General features: G+C 39.9%; 1 protein-coding gene across 6 annotated transcripts; it reads right to left on the reverse strand.

Annotated features, from left to right (window-relative positions):
• Positions 1–1,959: 1,959 nt before the first annotated feature.
• On the reverse strand, positions 1,960–20,012 carry ggps1 (geranylgeranyl diphosphate synthase 1). Of its 6 annotated transcripts, none has more exons than XM_080868835.1 (4): positions 19,991–20,012; positions 16,828–16,923; positions 12,305–12,375; positions 1,960–3,922 (listed from the first exon to the last, which is right to left on the reverse strand). In XM_080868835.1, the coding sequence occupies exons 2-4, from the start codon at positions 16,898–16,900 to the stop codon at positions 3,119–3,121; spliced, it is 948 nt and encodes a 315-aa protein (XP_080724961.1). In that variant the 5' UTR covers positions 16,901–16,923; positions 19,991–20,012; the 3' UTR covers positions 1,960–3,118. The 6 variants fall into 6 exon arrangements, with proteins under 6 accessions (XP_080724961.1, XP_080724959.1, XP_080724960.1 ...); XM_080868833.1 differs by lacking the exon at positions 19,991–20,012 and adding an exon at positions 19,505–19,984; XM_080868834.1 differs by lacking the exon at positions 19,991–20,012 and adding an exon at positions 19,484–19,984.
• Between the last annotated feature and the right edge of the window lie 119 nt (positions 20,013–20,131).

Genomic DNA, 20,131 nt, shown 5'->3' on the forward strand with positions numbered 1-20,131 from the left:
AAAACTTACCCACATAGTTGAGCAACAAGAAGAATATAGAAGCTAATGGTATGATTCAATTCAACAGAATCACCAGAAAGGCAGTGGAGTACACACGGTGCCCGATATTTACATTTTCAGAAACAAGGTTTTCAATTTTTTTTTCTCTTGTTGTCACAAGAATATTTATGAAATATCCATCAGAGTGCTACCAAGCAACACAGATGTGTAAAGCACGGCCCAGTGATAAATAATCCAAAGCTTGCAGAGGATGAAGGAGACAGTGAGCGAGCACAAAAGCTATTCTGTTTTGCTCTCAAACAGAATTCAGACACCGTGGGTGAGGAAAATCAATCTAGTCAACCTAGAGAGCGCGAGAGAGCGAGGGGGAGAAGAAATGAGAACCGTGAGAGGCTTTGATTATTGTGATGGACTTAAGTCAGCTCTGCGAAAGCCACTTCATACATCTCCACTATTTATCAAATCAGAAATGCATTTGCATCACATTTTCCTGCACTTGCGGCTGCTTGGAAGGCAAATTAGCAGAGGCGCCGGTCCCACAGATTTATAAAAAAATGGACATTTTGATTAATAGATGCTTTTTTTTTTTTTTTTTTTTAGTGAAACCATAATTCAATCTTAAGGACACGTAATTAATTGAATTGCAGCTGTCAAGATCTGGGGCTTCACTGAGTGAACAGAGCTGTTGAGAACAGATAGCCGCCCTCCGCAGCTCTGCCCGTCTTTCAGCAGCTCAGGAAAAACTCACCACAGTATTAACAGAAGCTAACGCAGGATTTAGATGAGCGGCGCCCAGTTTGGTTTTGTTGTCTTGTTTTTTCAGACCAAGCACCAACCGCATCCAGAGGAGCCAGGCTCTGTATGCATGTATTCAGTCAAGCTTCCTCAAATCAAAGCAGGCAATTCTGTAATAATCTCAGAGGCCGTACTGTTCAGCATGCAGATGTAAAAGCACCGATAACCTTGAAAACTAAATACACATCTGCTGTAACAGGAGACAGCTTATGATTACATACACTACAGATAATGGTGCCTCTGTGTTCTGTAATGATGGGCCCATGTGTTGTGGTTGTGTGCGTGCAGGATAAATGAGAGACACACACTGGTAGGTTTGGACAACTTTTCTCCCTTAATCACCGAAATTATCATTTGAAAGCTGCATTTAGTATTTACTCAGGTTAGCTTTGTCCAATGTTAAAATTTGCTTGATGATCTGAAACATGTAAGTGTGACAAATATAGCGTGATAAATGTAAGGGGTCGAACGCTTTCAGTTTCCTATTCAGACCCCTTAGTACCAACTGAACACTGTTTAAACAGCACAGTCTGAGTATTGTTGATGACTGTCGCCAGGAAGTCACGTCAAAAAGCTCAAACTTTATTTATTTCTTTAACCTTTATTTAACCAGGTTACTCCCACCAGGAGCCAAGATCTTTTTTTTCCCTTTAAAAACAAAGGAGACATGGCCAAGAGGGCAGCAGCAAACAGATTGAATTAGCAACATTAAACTGTTTCTTCACCGGGAAACATACGTAACCTGATGTGTAGCTCTGGAGAAATGTAGCTACATGTCAGGTTGGCCTGTAAAAAGTTGTAATTGTCATTTCTTATGTTGGACTGCTACTGTATATGTGAGCAAAACTTTGTCCTTCAAAATTGTTGGAAATTATTAACTGCATCTCCTGACATAATACACAGCTGTTTCGGGGGGTTAACCACACACAGAGGACATTAGGTGACACTAAAGGGCAGAAATGTCATTGTATGAAAAGAATCAGAATATCTGAAATATTTAAAACTTTAAGATATGTTGTAAATATATATATTTTTTAAAGGTGTGTTTTGTGGCAAAAAGCTATTTCAGTTTCAAAAAAGAACAGATTCTTTGTGAAGTGCGACTTTCATAAATTTTAAAATGTTATCAGTATTTCATCTTTTAAATTGACATAACATTCATGGATTTTATCTAAAAAAAACAAAAAAAAAAACCCACATTTTTATAACTTAGACTTTCCAGTTTCACTTCAGCTTTCCATTTATTAAGCTTATTTAAAAAAAAAGAAATTTCAGTAACATCAATGTTATCAGTGCAATTCATTAAAATTAGTCAATTAAATTTATACATCCAGATTATAACAACCCCTGCTTTTATAGTGACTCAATTCATTATATAATATATTTTTGCAATTGTAATTTTTATTACTAGCACTACTCCAGTGCTGAAGAATCTCCATGAACAGCTTCTGTCATTTGCACATCTGTCCTCAGATTAGTTACTGTAATAGATTCAAAAGATCAAACTGGCACTAATGCCAGGAACTGCTTTCCACAGGTGATCTTTAAAGAACTTTTTTTATTAAATAAGTACAAACAAGGTGTTACTGCACAGAGTTGTTTCCTAATAAATACCAGTATGACACTAATGAAGTGTTCGAGGTGTAAAGACCTCTGTTGAAACAAAAACATAGTATTCAAATACTGAGAGCATGAGCAACAGGAACACTACTTTGCATGTAAAACCAGTGTGTTACGTAACAAGGAGACAGTACAGTGGTGGAGGTCTTTCCTATAAGCTTGGCACTCTGGTGGTTTGATGATTAAGGAGCTCCAAACCACATATAAGCCCAAGACATCCACATCCTATTTTTAAACATGAGAGGGGGGGGGGAAGAGACTTGCTCTTAGATAAACAATTTACATTTGCTTACAAGGAGGGGAGAAATACATTTATGCACTGTTGTGCACATCAAAAGGCGTAAAAGCTTTTTTGCCATCTTGGTAGTTTTCATTTTCAGAAAAAATGGAAAAAAACCAAACAAAGTTAATTTCAATTCATGTCTTCCGCTGATTGAACTGTTACACTTTGATACAAAAGTTAGTTATGTGTACAATAAAGCAACTCTTGCAGGATGCCTTCATGAACACAAAACCAAAAGGCAACATTTGGGACTGGTCTGCTTTCTGAATTCAGTGATGAAGACTCAGCATAGTGTGTGAAGGAGATGTTCTGGTATGTACTGAGGTTTTCAGGAATGTGCGTGTCTGTATCAGTGCATCAGCTAAGGATCTGTGTGCTGGAGTGCATGGGAGTCACGCAGCATTTAAGGTAAATATCCGGTCAGTGGTTTTGGCTGGAGGGCGGCTCACAGCTAGACTCTGCTGTGGCCTCGGCCTCGTGATGCATCTGGCTAAGATGTTTGACCAGGCTTTCCAGCTGAGGGTTTCCCCCAAACTCCCTAATGAGCCGGTAGGCCTCAATCTCCAGTTCCCGCAGAGTCTGGCGGGTGTAAGCAAATGAGCCCACCTTTTCCAGGTAGTCCACGCAGTATCGTTTGATGTCCATGTTCTCCGTGCGCTGCCTCAGGATGTTCTGCACCTGAGTGCTCTCCGGACGTGACCATATGGCATGAATGGTGGGGAAGGAGAACTTGCCCTCGGTCAGGTCCTCGCAGAAACTCTTGTTCTCGCTGTACTCGCGGGAACTCAAGTTGGCGTAATCGTCACGGATCTGGAAAAAAAGGCCCAATGTGTCCAAGAGGGGTTTCAGGTCCTGCTTCCAGTCTGAGAAGAGCTGCATCAGGCCTACAGCGAGGCCGAACAGCCCTCCTGTCTTCTGCAGCACCATTTTGCGGTACTCCTGCTCGGTGGGACAGGTGTAGGTGTCTCTCCAGTGGATGTCGAGGCCCTGACCGCGATGCAACTCAAGAAGCTGACGGGTAAACACTCGCACCGCCTCAGGGTGCTCCAGGATCAGCACCTTCTCCAACCCCAGGAAGTACACGTAGTTGGCCGAGTTGATAACAGAAGGAACGCCATAGATGCTGTGTGCCACAGGGAAGCCTCGACGCAGCTTGGAGCTATCCTCAATGTCATCTATCAGCAGGCTGGCATTGTGTAGCATCTCAGTCACCTCAATGATCACCTGGACATAAGAACAAGTGTGTTTGTGTTAATTCATATAAAAATGTATCCGGAAGTAAAATACCTTCTTGTACAGTTGTTAATGTTTTATCTTTACGAGAGCTTCCAGTGCAGAGGAAATATTTTTAAAGAAACAAACAGTCTCTCCTCCAGCTCAAACCGACTCCAACAGGTTGTCAGAGGCTCTGTGTAAATTATGCATTACAACTTGTATACAGCAGAGGGTGCCATGTCTACACTCTTGTCTGCACTGCTCCACAAGTCAAAGTCTTCATCAGTAAACAAAACAGTTGGTGCTGAAACAAGCTAAGCAGTCAGTCTGAGCATGAAGAGCTCAGCAAAGATGCACTCTGGCCCGGAGCAGACTCACACTGTGACGGAGCAGCTGTCAGGAGAGACACAGAGCTTTGACGAGGTTATAGGAAATGCATGGTTGAGCAATTAGAGGCGTCATTGCTGGGCTTGGTGCACTTTAACCTCCTCCACAGAGACGATGAGGAAGGCTGAATGCTTAACCTTAGTCATTACAATGAGTGTACTGACAAGCTTTTTAATACAATATGACCTACCAGCCTCAACATACAGAGCACTGCTGTGGTGAGTCAAGGGCACTGTAGATATATTCTATCCTGATCTTCACCACTATGTGGCAGCACACATGTACCACATACTGTTTATGCTGTGCTTCACGAACCAATGCCAAATAATAGTATTCATTTATCAGTGGAAAACCGAGCCCCACACATACACACACACACCCCGTTAACCCAAAAACGGCCCACGTCGACTCACAACAGTCACAGTGGCCATCAGGTGTCTGCTGTCCTGAGCTGGCCTTACAGCCTGCTCGAGTGCCCTGCTGATTTAAAAGACAAGTGGGGTGGCCTGGTAATGAAAGCTGTTTGTATGAGGCCTGAGAGCACAAAGAGTGACTCAGTGGGTCAGGCAGATGGCCAAGGCTAGGCCAGTTGAGCAGTTTATCAGCCAAACACAACCTTTCCTTCGGCAGGGTCCCAAACACTTGCTCACCCTGAAACCTCAGTGAGCCACTTACAAAGCAGGGGACGTGGATAAAGCTACAATAAATGCATGCATGAACATGAAAATGTATTATTTAGATGGAAACAACAAACACCACAACAACAACAACAACAACAACCTGAAGTATTTAAAAAGGTTCACTGCAAATTACAATGCACCATCAGGGAAAAAACAAAAAAGAAACAATGGCTCAATCAACTTGAAATTCAGCTAGAGCGCTTCAGATAACAGCAGCAGCAATCAAACCCGAACACAAGCACAAACAATTTTCAGGTTTTGGACTTTTAAGTGTCTCCATTCTCCAAGGAATTTAATGAGTCAGGCTGTCACTGCATAATGCTGTTTGAGCCCCGAGTGCCACTACTCCGCAAGTCTATATTGATTATCACAAGAGGTTAGTGACGCAGAAACTCAGTTTGCTAAAGCTATAATCAGTAATCTATTAAAAATGCAGAGACACATTCACAAAAAACAAGCATACCGAGTCTGACATGATGACAGGAGGTAAATGAAAACAACAAGCCAGTTATGTTCTGCCATAAAACCGTCACACTTGGCGAGATTACAGCAGGTGATCACATTTATACCTGAAGCAGGCTGCAGCACTGGTCACTCACACCATGCCTACTGGATTGTGTCATTCACAAAAAAATAGCTTCATTCATCCATTTTAGTGTTTTAGTGTCCAAATGATTTATGGATTTATAGATATTCTGCCAATGTTGAAAAATCCACAGCTGTTATCTGGGATTCATTTAAAAATAAATAATCATGTTAGTATTTATGCCGAGTTCCCATATTTTGCCTTCACATGCTCTTGTTTTAATAAGAGCAAACAGAAGCGTATCATTTTTAAGCAGTGCAGTGAAGCCAGAGAAATTTCAACTATGTGGATAAGTGAGCTCTGAACTAATTAAATAACTGACTACTGTGAGAGAAATCCTGTAATACAGGTTTATTACAAATAGTTATCCACATTTCTAACCTGACACCTCTTCTGGGCACACAGCGATAGTGATGTTAGTCACCGTAGCAATAAATGTGAGGACTAGGTAACAAATAGTGAGCCCATAAATAGCTGCTTAAACCAATGCTGGTTAACTGGTTGGGGTCAATACGTGAAGTGAAGGTGAAGATGGTAGAAATGGTTTGTACTACAACCAGTGTCTCTGGTAATAACTAGATCAGAGTTATGACGTTAGAAAATGTGAACCCTATACACAGAAAAAAAATTACGTTTTAATGTTGTATTTTTAGCTATTATGTGGGTCATGTCCTACATCTGTCCCCTGGCACCGCATCCCCCTTTTGCTGAACATCAATAGTGGTGCTTGCATGAACACATACACATGAATGACTAGTCCTCAGCTATGGAATCCAAGTCAAAACAAAAAGTCAGAGGTAAACAGGGTTTAACAGTGTGTGAACAGATTTGTTTGCTTTCACTGTCAATGCTGCTGGCTTGCTGGTATTCTGGATCTGAGGATTGAGTCAAAGCGACCTGCATAGGCTTTATAGCTACTGTTTCAAAGCAGGCCTCAACATGCTAAAATCCCCTCCGTGTTTCACAACTGTTCTGTTAGTTAAATAAATAAATCAGTAATAACCTACTGCAGAGCAGACATGTGGCATAAAATAATTTATATTATTTTATACTCATTAGTAATGGTCACTATGGGCTCAGATGTGTTTCGCATCTCCTAAATGATTCTTTGTAAAAAAATAAAAAAATAAAATAAAATAAAAAAAGTTAGAAACGTTTGGGAATATCAATCCATTCTCTTCCACGTATCCAATTCAGGGTTGCAGGGACCTGTGGATTGTGGGAAGAAGCCAGAGTACCCAGCAAGAACCCACACAAACAAACCCAGTAGCAATGCGAACCACAGCGCCACAGTGCTGCCCATGTTTTAAGAGTAAAACTTTCCAAATCTCAGACTAGTTTGTCCAAATTTCCATTTAAATGCATAGCAAATTAGTTAATAGACACTCACCTAACGTCTTCCATAGATTATTGCTGAAGAACCAGTTGACATTTGTTGTCTTGGCTGATAACGTCACATTAATGGACTGAACAGAGAGGCGGTTCAAAGAATTACCATTTTAAGCCATTTTGAGACCAAGTCGTACAAACTAATTCACCTTGATTAAAGCTAAAATACTCCCATACACGGCAAAGACTTTTCTTCACTATTCTGCACAACTTACTGAGCTTGACATCTTCATATCAGTTTTCAAAACAGAGAAGTATCGGTATTTTAACCTTATTTTACCAAAATGCATGGTTTTGAAAATTTCCTGTTATAACGTATGATACTGATGCTGCTGACTATCTAACCTGGTCCAGCTTTTACTGTGATGTGATTGTCTGCAGGTCATCCGCTGCATGTAATAATAACCTCGTCAGATATTACAAGTTCAAATGCCAGCCCGTGCATCGGAAATACTTTAAGCATGCCTTCATTATTCCAGTAGTTACATTTTTATCCACATTTCATGAGAACCTGACATTGATTCCAAGTCTTTTTTTTCCTCCCCTGTTGTCCCACTCTGTCACAAAAACATGAGAAGCTCTTGGCCTGAGGTTGCGAGCACTCATGAACATCATCTAAAGTAAAAGACTGTATATAAAAAAATATAGCATCAGTGTCAGAGAAAACAAAAGGAAAGCCATCAGCTAAAGGTCACAAGGAAAATGATGAACACGGGGAATTTCCCCAAGCCTCCACCACCTGTGCTGTCATACGCAGTACAGAAGCACATATGGGGCTTGATAAAAAATGCACTGCCAAGTGAACGAGAGAGAGTACCGCTGTCACTGCCTCCATCTATCTGAAGCCATGGTTGTTTCCATGGCGGCGGCAACGATGACTTCTTGGCAGTACACTGATGATGACGAGGAGCGCGCTCTCAATCTGCATTGTGGGTTCAGCAGGAGTTTATGGGGCTTCTACAGAGACGGAGGGAGATGCGTGGAAGAGACAGGGCTGTTGTATCTGAAGTAGATTTAAACCAACTGCTGCACCGTAACAGGGAAGTATCCACTAAAGTGGAATTATCAGGAGAACGCGAGTAGATGTTCACACAGCTTGCTTATGAATGCACGTCATACACCCTGTCAACAACATCGCAGACTCAACCAAACTCAAAACTAAGGATTCATAAAGTGTTTTCTCAGCTTTAATAAATTTGACCTACATACAGTGTGAAAATAATCAAACATGACACTGCAGGCTAAACTGTTTAGGTTATTCTTTTTGCAATCTGAGTTTATTTCAATCTGCTGTAAAAGCTGCAGAATGTGATTAAAGACTGAGGTAAACAGTGTCTCATGGGAACCGCTGACATGACCGCACTGATGACAACTTTATTACTTTCCCCCACAAACTGTATCCGTGTACTTAGTTTTTGTTAAATAGATGCCTGAAAATGGTCATCAAAAATAAGACTGGACTCCTCTTTGGAAACTACGGGAGACTATACAGGAGACAACCGTGAGAGACCTCACTTTACTGCAGAGCTAAGATTCCTCTATTTGTGAGGGGTTTATAAAACATTCAGGACAAACAGACCTGTTGAACAGCAACTGTAATGAGACCCGACAGGCTCAGCACTTCTGCATTTTCCACCATAAAAAGGCATGCAGATTCAGAAAACACAGATTAGGTAGCTTTGTCAATGCAAACAAGAACAGTATTGAGTCAGTACAATGCTAATGCTATCAGTATAATAGGATCAATAGCCTGATCGCCCTAAGGAGACAAAGGCAAGGGCCCTGCTCAATAAAACCAATAAATCCAGAATGGCTAATCTGAAATTCATTTGACAGAGAAAAAGGGAGGAATTCAAGAAATTTCAATCTGCCTGCGGTCTGTATTTCAATGTGTCTGTAGCACTCTAATCAGGCAGCCAAGAACATGCTACAACAATCTAATGGATGAGTGGAACTGTAGGTTTTTACTCTGGAAGCAGTCCGTGACTTGAATCCACTAATCCCCGTCTCACAAAGGTGATCAGAGCACAAGAAGCTGAAAAAGAAGTAGCCTTTCACTGGAGATTAACGCAAGTACAGTACATCTTAAATACATAAACATTTCCAGTGGAAATTGGCCGACATATCCTCAGCATAACCATGTATAATATCCACAAAACTTAAAAGAGGTTATACACACACACACACACACACACACAATACGGTAATATTATGTTGAAGCACAGTACGTATCACTCCGCGAGGCTCCTGCCTACGATAGCCGTAATGCTCCGACAATCCATCAAGCGGTGCGGCTTCGTAGCTTTGCAAAGTCGTACTAAAACATTTGACAGATTTTCGAGCGCCGTGTACGACATAAAGGTCAGTAAACACAACCAGAATTCATACATAAGGCCCACGGGATTATACAGGGCACTGTCGATTTTGCCGTATCCTCCCCCCCACCCCAAAAAAACAAAAAACAAAAAAAACAAACAAACAAACCACGGTAATACCGACGGCACTGCGCATGCGCGTTTTACTCATATCGTTGCCCAACATTATACCGGTATTACCGTGAATGGTATGATATGGCCCAGCCCTACTTTACGATTTACTAACATCTGGAATATATTGTATAAAATAATCTATAGCGACTATGGCCTACCCACTTTTATAAAAAACTAAACAAAAAAAAAACCTACAACTAAGCATAACTTTCTTTAAAAGATCATCCAAGTTTTAAATGCTTTTCATCTTGAAACATCCCAATATAAACAGCAGCTGCCACATCATACTGAAACTGCTGTTAATCCACATTTGCTTTCATTTGTCCATCCAGCTTCAGAGAAAATGAAACAAAAGAAGACAATTGAGAAGTTCTGCAATCATTATGAAATTTCCATCCCAGTCTTCTAGTGAAAGGGTGATGTGATGCCCAGCATGCACACAAACTCATAAAAAAAGAGTGTAAGCAGTGAAACTTGTATGAACAAATATACACTGAACTGAATTCAGTGAGTAAAGCCACAAACACGTACTATTGGAAGTAAAACATGTATCACCACATACATTTTTACAGTGTTTAGCATACCTCTAGGCATGGAGTTATCTTGTTTTTCTGATGTATTGCATTTAATGTCTTTATATAGTGTAGCCAATAAAAGGGATTGTTTGACATATTTCATTTGTTCTTCTCTGCATTTCTATGTAGACCATTCCTTAGTGGAGTTTACTGGGAGCTTCTGTGGCATTCAGGGGATGGAAATCAGTGTCATAAAAATAGATTTAAAAAATAAATAAATAAATAAATAAAAATGTCTACACAACATGCCCTGATCTGACACAGCTTGGTGTTGTTAGTTGCATCAAATTTAGCTTCAAGCCACAAAGCTGGATGATGAATGAACCTTGTGCCTCTAACTAGCTCAATGACCAGTCATCAGAGCAACATGAGGTCTTTTTGAATCGGCCCTCTAAACGTGTAATAATGTGGCCGTCAATTTAGAGATGTACAGATGGGATAAGGAATCATGCCTTGTAGCTGTCACACCTCACACTCCTCTCTTAAAGCAGTCAGCTGGCTACATGTAATGTAAACAAGGTCACTAGCAGTTATAAAATGACAATTCATTAAAAAGGTACAGTCAGTCATTTTGAGGTTATTTTATAAAAAAGAGAATTTACTTCTAAGCGCACAGCGATTGGTATGCAATTACGTAATGCAACAATTACGGCATCGCCAACACACAGAGATGCATTCCTATCAAGTTAGAATTAATCCATTACAAAGACAGACGGGCACTGGTTTTTGGAAGCTACCATGTTGCCCTCCCATCTTGAATACAGTTGCCGACCCAATTCCATCTCCTAAGCTGAAGTCAGGGCTCTAACACACAAAAACATGCATAAACAAACTTATTTATTCCCAATATTGTTACAATTACATATCATCAGGAAATTAGCCTCCAAACTGCTGACAACGAGCCAGCTAATCAACCACAGCTGATTAAAAGCTAACATTATGCCAGTTAATGTTAAGCTTGGCTGTCCTTTAAAAACAAAACAAAACAAAACAAAACAAAACAAAAAAAAAACAGGTTCAACAATGTTAGATCAGTCACACTAAAACCGCTAACAGCAGCAAAAACGGCAGCACTTACAGAAAGAAAAGTCCTCAACAACTAATTTCAGTATCACTGTCATCAGACAGAAATGAGCTTCACTGACTCATCAATTCATATTGAACTCCTTTTACAAAGTTATAAAGCCTTCTCGAAAATAAACCGATGTGGAGGCATTGACAGCTGAGCTAAACTGACTCACTACAGCTGGCCAGAGTTGTTTGTCTTACAGCAGCCACCATCACTTGAATTGGGAGGGGTAAGAAAACAAAGTTCAGCTGAATGAAATCTGCAATCCACCGACATCTAGCAGTGACATTTTACACAGTGTACCTTTAACCAGCAGCAGGCTGAAAAAGGAAGCCAACAAGGAAGTGATAAAACTGGAAATTCCTGTGGTGGCCACTTGAGACCAGCGTCAAAAACAGAACCAATCCCCATAGACACTCGTTAAAGATGCCCAACTTCATAGTCTACTAGGCTTTACCTTATTAAACTGGACCTCTTCATTCTGCGTGCATGTTTTAAGCCGATTGACTGTACATGTGTGGTACAGTTCATCACAGATGTTTGTGCTTCAGTCTTGGCGAGTGTAACTGTAGTTTATTAGTATGTTACTTTGTAATAATTAGCAGATCTGTCGCTGTTGAACCATGAATTAATTTTGTTAACCAAAATATCTAGCTTTAGCTGATAACTTGGCACTACACTCTAGTCCAAATAAGGCAACTTCTGGCACCACAAACTAGCACAGCCATGGACAAAACTTGCACCGCGGAGTTGAAAACCAGTGTTTGAATCACAATGGCGACATACAAAGTATATGCAAGTCACTGTGTTACCCAAGTGTGCATCTCTAATGCTCCAGCAACATGAACAAATATAACACACCAAAGGTAAACAATGCATTCAATCTTAGAAATTCATTAAAACTGGAGAAACAAGGGTTTAAAATGCAGAGAAACTGAACAGTTTTTAAAAGCTTTGCATCGTTTTTTTCCCCACCATCTCGTTCCACTTAATCCTCAGCTGCATTAACAATCTCCTTTAATAAATCATGTGCGCTCTAAGCTCTTCTCACAAGCTTTACACTTAGGAACAACTCTGCTGATAAAATGCAAAATGGTCGCATTGCAAAAATAAACTACCTGTTCTGAACGAGCACAGTTTCATTTCACCTTCCTAAATCTGTCAGCAACAATTAACACCAGACAGCTCTGGCAGCAAAACGGATGATTTTTCTCACCTGCAGTTTGTCCTCGGGAACATTGAGCCAGTGGTTAAATGCTTGGGCGAGTTTTGTTCTCACTTGTTTTCCTACCGAAAGAGCAGAACAAAAAAAAAAAAGAAAAAAAAAAGTAAAAGATCAATTGTTTTATCCTAAAAGGACGTGGCATCTACAGTGGTATTACTTCACACAAAGACTTCATGTGGACAATTTCGGGGTTGTCCCACCCCCAAATGGACCCATTATGGTCATTTAAACCTTCCTTTTTTCATTCCTTCACTCTATTACAGTCAATTTCCTTGATTTCCAATCTAAAATAATCTTCATTTATCACATGCTGGGCTCTGGTGGAGGCCCCAGTAGTCGTAGTAAATGACTACTCCACCAACTAAGAGTTCTGATATGTCATGAAATAATGAAGGAAAACAGATCTGACTGCTTGTAACTGACTTGGCCATTTACTTTTGAGCCTCTGTAAATCGGGGACTGTGTATAAAAATGGCTATAATTCCTAAACAGTTAATGCAATACTTTTGTTAAACCCTTTGAATTTAAGCATGAAGTCTGTTCACATCTTAATTGTTGGAGTGAAAAATCCACTGTTGTGCTGCACAGGGGTAAAAATCACAAAAATTTTGTCACTTTACGAAAACGTATGGACCAAAGCTTTAATTATAGAGTTGCAGGTACAGAGTGTTCTCAAAGAAATGGCTTTTGCATTTAGTGTGCAATGAGGCTAAATAAACACCAGTCTCACACAGATAAAACACATTTTAACTCCACTTATACAAAACACAGTTGAAGATTAAGTGAGGGTGAACATTTAAACCATTAGTTGATCAGCTCCCGCTGAGCTCCTACCTGACTAAAACACTAAAAAGCTGGAAACACAGGCAGGATTAACAGATATTTTTATCTTCAAAGACAACATTTAAGGCATCTTTTCCTCCTTCATCCTATTGAACTGTGCTGTAAAGCAGTTTTCACCGAGTGCTCAAAGCCATAGTCTAAACCATTAGGAGTATAATGATATGTCTATCTTACAATTGAGACACTATGCCTTAAAAGGTCTCGAGTATATTCCAAATGCAGTTCTTTCAATATTAACCAACATCGCCTCAACTTAAAATAGAGACCTGGCGCCATCCTTTGTTCCATTTAAAATTAGGGCTGAACGATTATGGAAAATAATCTAATTGCGATTTTTTGCCCCAATATTGCGATTGCGATGCGATATGCGATTATTTTTTAAGGTCTTTGTCTTCTGTATTATTAAACAAAGACAAGCAATACATCATATAGCATGGCCAATACTATATTACATTAATTTTAAACTGTTCTTTCCTGGAAGACAGACCTCTGTTATGATGACATGAGGTGATGCATGAATTGATGACTGACATTTTTATTTAACTTCTTCAATCACAACAGTATATTTGAACATACACAATAGTTTATTTTTAGCTTACAAACATCTGAGCATAAAGTGCTGACAAGGAACCCTGGTGTAAACATTAAAATGAAAGTCAGTACAATGTGCAGATTGCAGAAATATACATTAAAAAAAAATCAGTGGCTTTACCACACTCAGTTTTTTGACATCTGTGAACTACTAGACTGTCATTCAATTAAAAAATAATATTAAATAAATAAAACTAATAAATAAAAAATACACACATCTTACTGATCTCTGCAGTCAGTAACATTACACATAAAGTGCAAACATAATAGCAATTGTATAAACACACACACAAACACGCCTTTAAAGTTTAAAGGCGTGAAATTGGACGGTCTAGTTCTGATTAGCGTCACCGCTGTCTCGGTGGAGTTTAATAAACTCGGCCGTCTGCTTCTTGCTATCTAAAATATAACCAGACACTGGTGTAAATTCTCGACTGTCTCATACTTCTGTTTAATAAGTTTTCTGTTTGACGTTTAGTCAGCTGTGTGAAAACCAAGGAGGAACCCACCCGGGGGATTAATAAAGTTTTATTTTATCTAATCTAATAACTTTAATCTCAGCCAAACCGATTTACTCACGAACAAACAAAACACTGAAAAAAGCCCAACAATAACATTTTTAGGTTGTCTAAGTGACTTATATATTACGTTTAACCCGAGCAGCGAAACTCCGCGGTGATCTGAAAATGATGTGCCGGGAGTTGTGCCGTTCTCGGCCGCATCAGTAACCCTCGAGCTCCCGGCTACCTGTCGAGCTGGTGGGTAGCAGACGCCTCTGAAAACGTCGAAGCACTTTTGCAAATATGGGATATCTTGATAAACCGAGCAGATATTTGATGTTTACACAACTACTTTCTCGCCTGAAAATATGTTAAAAGTTTATTTTGTGACCCAGAAAGATTAGTATGAGTAATTTTAAAACTTAGTAGCGGCCGCCATTGCTGGAAACTGGAGTTTGGCTGGGCCGCGCTATGAATTCTGGGATATGGTAGTAATTTGGACAGCCTTCGGCGCGTCGCTGTGACGTAATCGGTCTACAAATGCGGCCTCAGGAGGATGCAGCCCATGAATTGTATAATATAATCGCAGTATAATCGCAGCCTTTGCGGTTAGAAAATTGCACTTGATCATGTCGCGATATTATCGCAAATGCGATATATCGTTCAGCCCTATTTAAAATGTAATTTGTGAAACACAGAGCCAGGAAGGAAAAAGGGTGCAACTTCTAGCAGAGAAACAACCCTACTAACAAATACCAGGCACATGTCTCATTTATCCAAATTAACGTCTGGTGTTAGGTCAGGCTTTTCTCTACTGACGAGAAGTGACCAATCAAAACTGAAGCAATAATTAAATCTCAAAAACAGCTGCTAGGAATGAGAATCCACACTAAAGAAAACACTTAAACATGCACAGAGATGTGCACAGCTTGCTCATTTCAGGGTTTCATTGTCTCATTTCTACAGCTGTTCCATTTTATTAATATTAGAAGTCATTATTCTGTGAATTACAGCCTCATACTCGAATCAAAGAGATTACAAATACAGCAAATTGGTTTATGCTCAAATTATTGTCAAGCCAGTCTGTGGTGAACATTGAAATAAAAAGCATGTAACTTTAAAGCTTAGAAAAAAAAATAATACCCTCAACAAAAAGAAAGCAATATACTGCTGTAAAACTACATATTATAATGTAATAGCAAATATCAGTCAGTTAGTGTGGTTTTATTTCAAAGACATTAGAGCGAATGCGCCAAACACCAAAATTACTTGAAATACTTTGTTAAAAGCTGAAATCTGTAAGCTATAACTTATGATTATGCTCAACTGATTATAAGACAATCCCTTTTCCAATGTATAACCATAATTCTTTTACACTCATCCTTTTGGCAAAGTTTCCCCTCAGACACCAATAATTTAAGAAGACTGGAATCCTCAATGAACCTTTTCCCCTCATAAAATATGAAATATGCTAACATCCAAACCCATATCTGTGTATCTTGTCTATTAGTCACAGACTTGCGCACACACTCCCTTATCAGACTCCCGAAGAAGTCAGAATCATTTGCTCTCACAGTTAGCATTTGAGTGTTTCTGAGCTCATCGTCTGTGAAACCCACAGTTCTTGACTGTCTGACAGATGTTTACTCCTGCAGTGAGGACATCATGAGACTATTCCAGTTATCATAAATTAGACAAACCCCACGTTTTCAAACCTGATTACTAGAAACAAATACTGCTTGTGTGACATTCTTTAGTTTAACACCTAATATGCCAGTACTGCAGCATCATACGGTGTTTATAAAAAGACCAACATCTGCCAATCTTTATTGTGCCGACTGTGTCTGAACTGGAGCCTTTTATCGTGTTCAGTATCCAAGATATTGTCCTCATGCTCTGTTCCACAAATACTAAAAAGGAAGCAAGCAGCTCAGGTCAGTGTAGCTAAAGTACTCATCAGCTATATGTAAAGCCCCTTTTCCATTAGTACCTACTTGGATCGACTCGCCACGGATCACCACAACTCGACTGGTTTTCAATTACAATCCAGTACTACATAATGTGCATGGTTGTCGTCATAGCAACGCATCCAAGCATCCTGCGACGTAATTAACATATGACGCGAATGCTACAAAAAAGGTGGATGTTGCCGCATGAATATACCTGCTACTGAGTCTGTGGCTTTTTGTCAGACTCGGGGATCACAGCGTTGATTTTTGTAATCATCTCCCTCGTTGCTGGGTTTCAAAAATGGCGGTTTAATTTTCCCGAATGAGACGCTCTTATGACTCATCGAGTGACACTACTGACCAGCCAATCGATGGCATTTTAGTATTTTAGTATTGATGGCATTTTAGTATTTTACTCAGATCGCTTTGAACCCGGGGCGAGCAGGTACTAAAAAAAAAAAAAGTACCTGGTACCAGGTACTATGGCCTAGTGGAAAACCCTGAAAACCATGGAGAACCATGCCAGGTCGATTTGAGTAGGCACTGACTTAAAAACTTAAGACATTAAAGCTGCTTGTTTATCTACATCTCCTTCCTGCCCCTGTGGTCACTGAGAGACAAAGAGACTCACCTGGCAGTTGTAACAAGTATTTATATGGTTCCAGCAAGATTCGGTCAGCAGCAGCCTCCGTGCCATGGTCCATTGCTTCAACTTTATACAATATATCTATAATGGAAAATAAAGAACACAAAAAGCAATTTATTAAAAGAAAAATTTGGTTTTTGAGCGAATGCATGCACTGTGTCATTTGGCCTCATAACAACGTCACTAGAACAAAGAACAAACCATAAAAAATAATAATAATAAAAATAAAAATACCCCACTATGGGTGCAACTTTGTTTTGAACACTGAAGTTCTGATGAATTCAAAACGCCATTTTAACTATTACATACAAAATAAATTCCTGTTTGGATTTGTTATTTTTATTGCTTGACGTGTGGAATGTGAATTTTGAATTCATTAATGAACATTATGCCTTCAAGCCCAGTCATGTCCTAAAAGTGTGAATGTCTGCATCTTCTTTCAGGGTTCATTATTTTTCAAAGCCTTATTTATTTATTTTTAAGTGCTAGAACCGTTTTGCATTAAACAGAATAGTTAAATACATCTAATGTACAATGACAGACTTATATACTCTAAATGTCGACTGATTTTCTGCTGCTTCTCCTGGTCCAGGTTACAGGGGCAGCATTCTAGTAGAGACACAGTGTATTCCTAAATAAGTCAGAATTTCCAAGTTCCCGGTTGAAATTTGAATCTGGAATGCCCCCTCAACTTGGATTTTCTACTTGGAACATCAGCGCAGCCCCACAATCCCAGAGCTAACAATCCAAGATGTCTGCACTGAGCATAAACACTAGTAAAGTCTAAGACATTCATGGCTCCATCCATGAATGATTTGCAGCAGGTTTTTAAGGGGAAAAAAATATTATAAGAGTAACGTCACTCCCAAGTTCTGACATCCAAGTTACGAAATATCTGGAATGTGGAATAACTAACCATCCGCATCAGCCCTTTCCAGGGGTACACCAAGACATTATCAAACTAGTAGAGAGATCTCTCCAGTGTATCCTGGTCTACTCCGGGTGTCCTCCTGGTGAAACCTGCCTGAAACACTACACCTAAGGTGTGTCAAGGAAGAATCCTAGTCAAGTGCCCAAAACACTGGAATTGCCTGAAAAGCTCATTTAAGCTGTTTGCATGACCATAGCTGGGGACAGGAACAGAGACTGTTAAACTGACAGTTTAACTTTAATGCTCAGGACTCTTGTCACTACGACCAACTGGTACCACAAGCACCACACTGCAGATGATGCTCAAATATGATCTTCTGCTCCCGTCATCCCTCACTACTATATCAGGGGTGGGGGATCTCCAGGACTCAAGGGCAGGTGTCCTCCAGGTTTCAGATGTGTCCTTGATCCAACACAGCTGATTCAAATGGCTAATTTACCTCCTCAACATGTCTCAACATTCTCCAGAGGCCTGGTAATGAACTAATCGCTTGATTCAGATGTGTTGACCCAGGGTGATATCTAAAACCTGCAGGACACTGGCCCTTGAGGCCTGGAGGTCCCCACCCCTGTACTACATACTTTAACTACTCCACTTGGGGCAGCAACTCACTCCCGGGGTGATCTGGTAACACTTGCTCTTGCTTTAAAATTTTACTCACCAGAAGAAAATACCAAAAGTTGCTCTTCAGATTTAGTTTTAAATCTAACAAATGCTAAAAAGGAACATTTTAAATGCAGACATTAACTAAAAGCACATTAACTCACATCACAACAGAAAACAGTTAAATTTAATCGATGAATGACCCTAAAGTAATATGGTGGAATTAATGTTGACACTACTGAGCTCTAGAAAACGAAGATTTGACACACCTAACACTGGAGTAAAAAGAAGTATACTATTAGTGAGGTTACTTGTATCTGTCATTTGTCACCGTCAAACTTCGACCAAGCTCTTAAATAACAGATTGGGCAACAAGTTTTCTGAAGACAGAATCTTTTTACAGGAAATAGAGTGCTGACATGACAAGAAGAATGTGAGACTCAAGGCCATTTAAGTGTAGCTGAAATCAGACACATAGCACATTTTACTCATACGAACAAAGTGTAACCATGGGTTACACTTTGACCTGTTTACGCAGAACTGGGCAACAGAACTATAAACTCCCCTTGTAGTGGTGACAAAACTGTCACATGAGCCACTGGATAACTTAAAACAACTACTTCACCTGTGAGGCACTTAAAACTCCCAAAGATCGGCTTAATTTAAAAAAAAAAGTGCGGCTGTTTTGGATTTGTGACTACTAGATCAGAAAAGTCTGTGATAAAGACACCAAAAATAAAACTATGGAACTATATTTGATCAGATGTTTGATGTGTGTACATTGTAACTGCATGTATCACTAGTTTTGCAGTATTTTTTGTCGTTTTGAACTTTTATGCACCGAAAGGTTAACTGAATTCATCGCAATTTAGGAAGTTTGCCTCGTTTACGCCACTTTCAGCCACATTGTAACCAGTGTACAGCTGCATTTTTCTTCACGCTCACACTGAAAAACTACGAAACATTTCTGCACCATGTTTTCGCGTCTTGCTGGCTCCCTTTAAATTAAGAACATACAGTAGTGATTAATTTGAAATGAAACATGCCCGGCAGAGCAGAAAACACCACTTTTAAAATACAATGCTACCGTGGAATCTTAACACATACCGAAACTTTAACTCCACCCACCTTAGCAGACTCAGTCCGCTAACTAGCCGGTGCTGAATTCCGGTTAGCCACACTGCTATTGGGCTAGCGTTAGCAGGCTAACACAATGGTGTATCACCATTCAGTATGTCTTTCTTTCTCAAGATAAAATCATCCACTTCCACGCTGGTCGAGTAAGGCACAAAATATAACTGTTATATCCAGACCTTCATATCATTTTAAACCGGTGTGCTGTCGGCTACTTCATCTGGTGCTATGCTAAGCTAGCGCCGTTACAATAGAGCACGCTACAAGCCTTGTACTTCTCCAGCTAGTGTTGATGAGCTACATATATATGTTTCGTCTACGTTACAGAGCAGGCGCGAAGTAGCTAGGCAACGTCAGATAGGTGCAGCGCATTAATCTCCGTTGCATTTATATCTCTACATTGCCCGGTACAATATCCCTTACATGTAAGTTACCAAGAAAAACCTTACTTCGACTGTCGGGCTACTCTGTCATACATACCTAACACACCAGTACTCTAAGACTGGGTGTTGTAGTTTTTCAACATTTTTGTCTCCGGTATTGTGTCAACAACCACCCAGTAGGCTACATCGGACACTTTACCATGGTTATTTTTTCTCCACGGTTGACCAATCATGTGTT

The sequence above is a fragment of the Rhamphochromis sp. 'chilingali' genome (genome assembly GCF_963969265.1).
Source record: "Rhamphochromis sp. 'chilingali' genome assembly, chromosome: 20".
Taxonomy (NCBI): Eukaryota; Metazoa; Chordata; class Actinopteri; order Cichliformes; family Cichlidae; genus Rhamphochromis; species Rhamphochromis sp. 'chilingali'.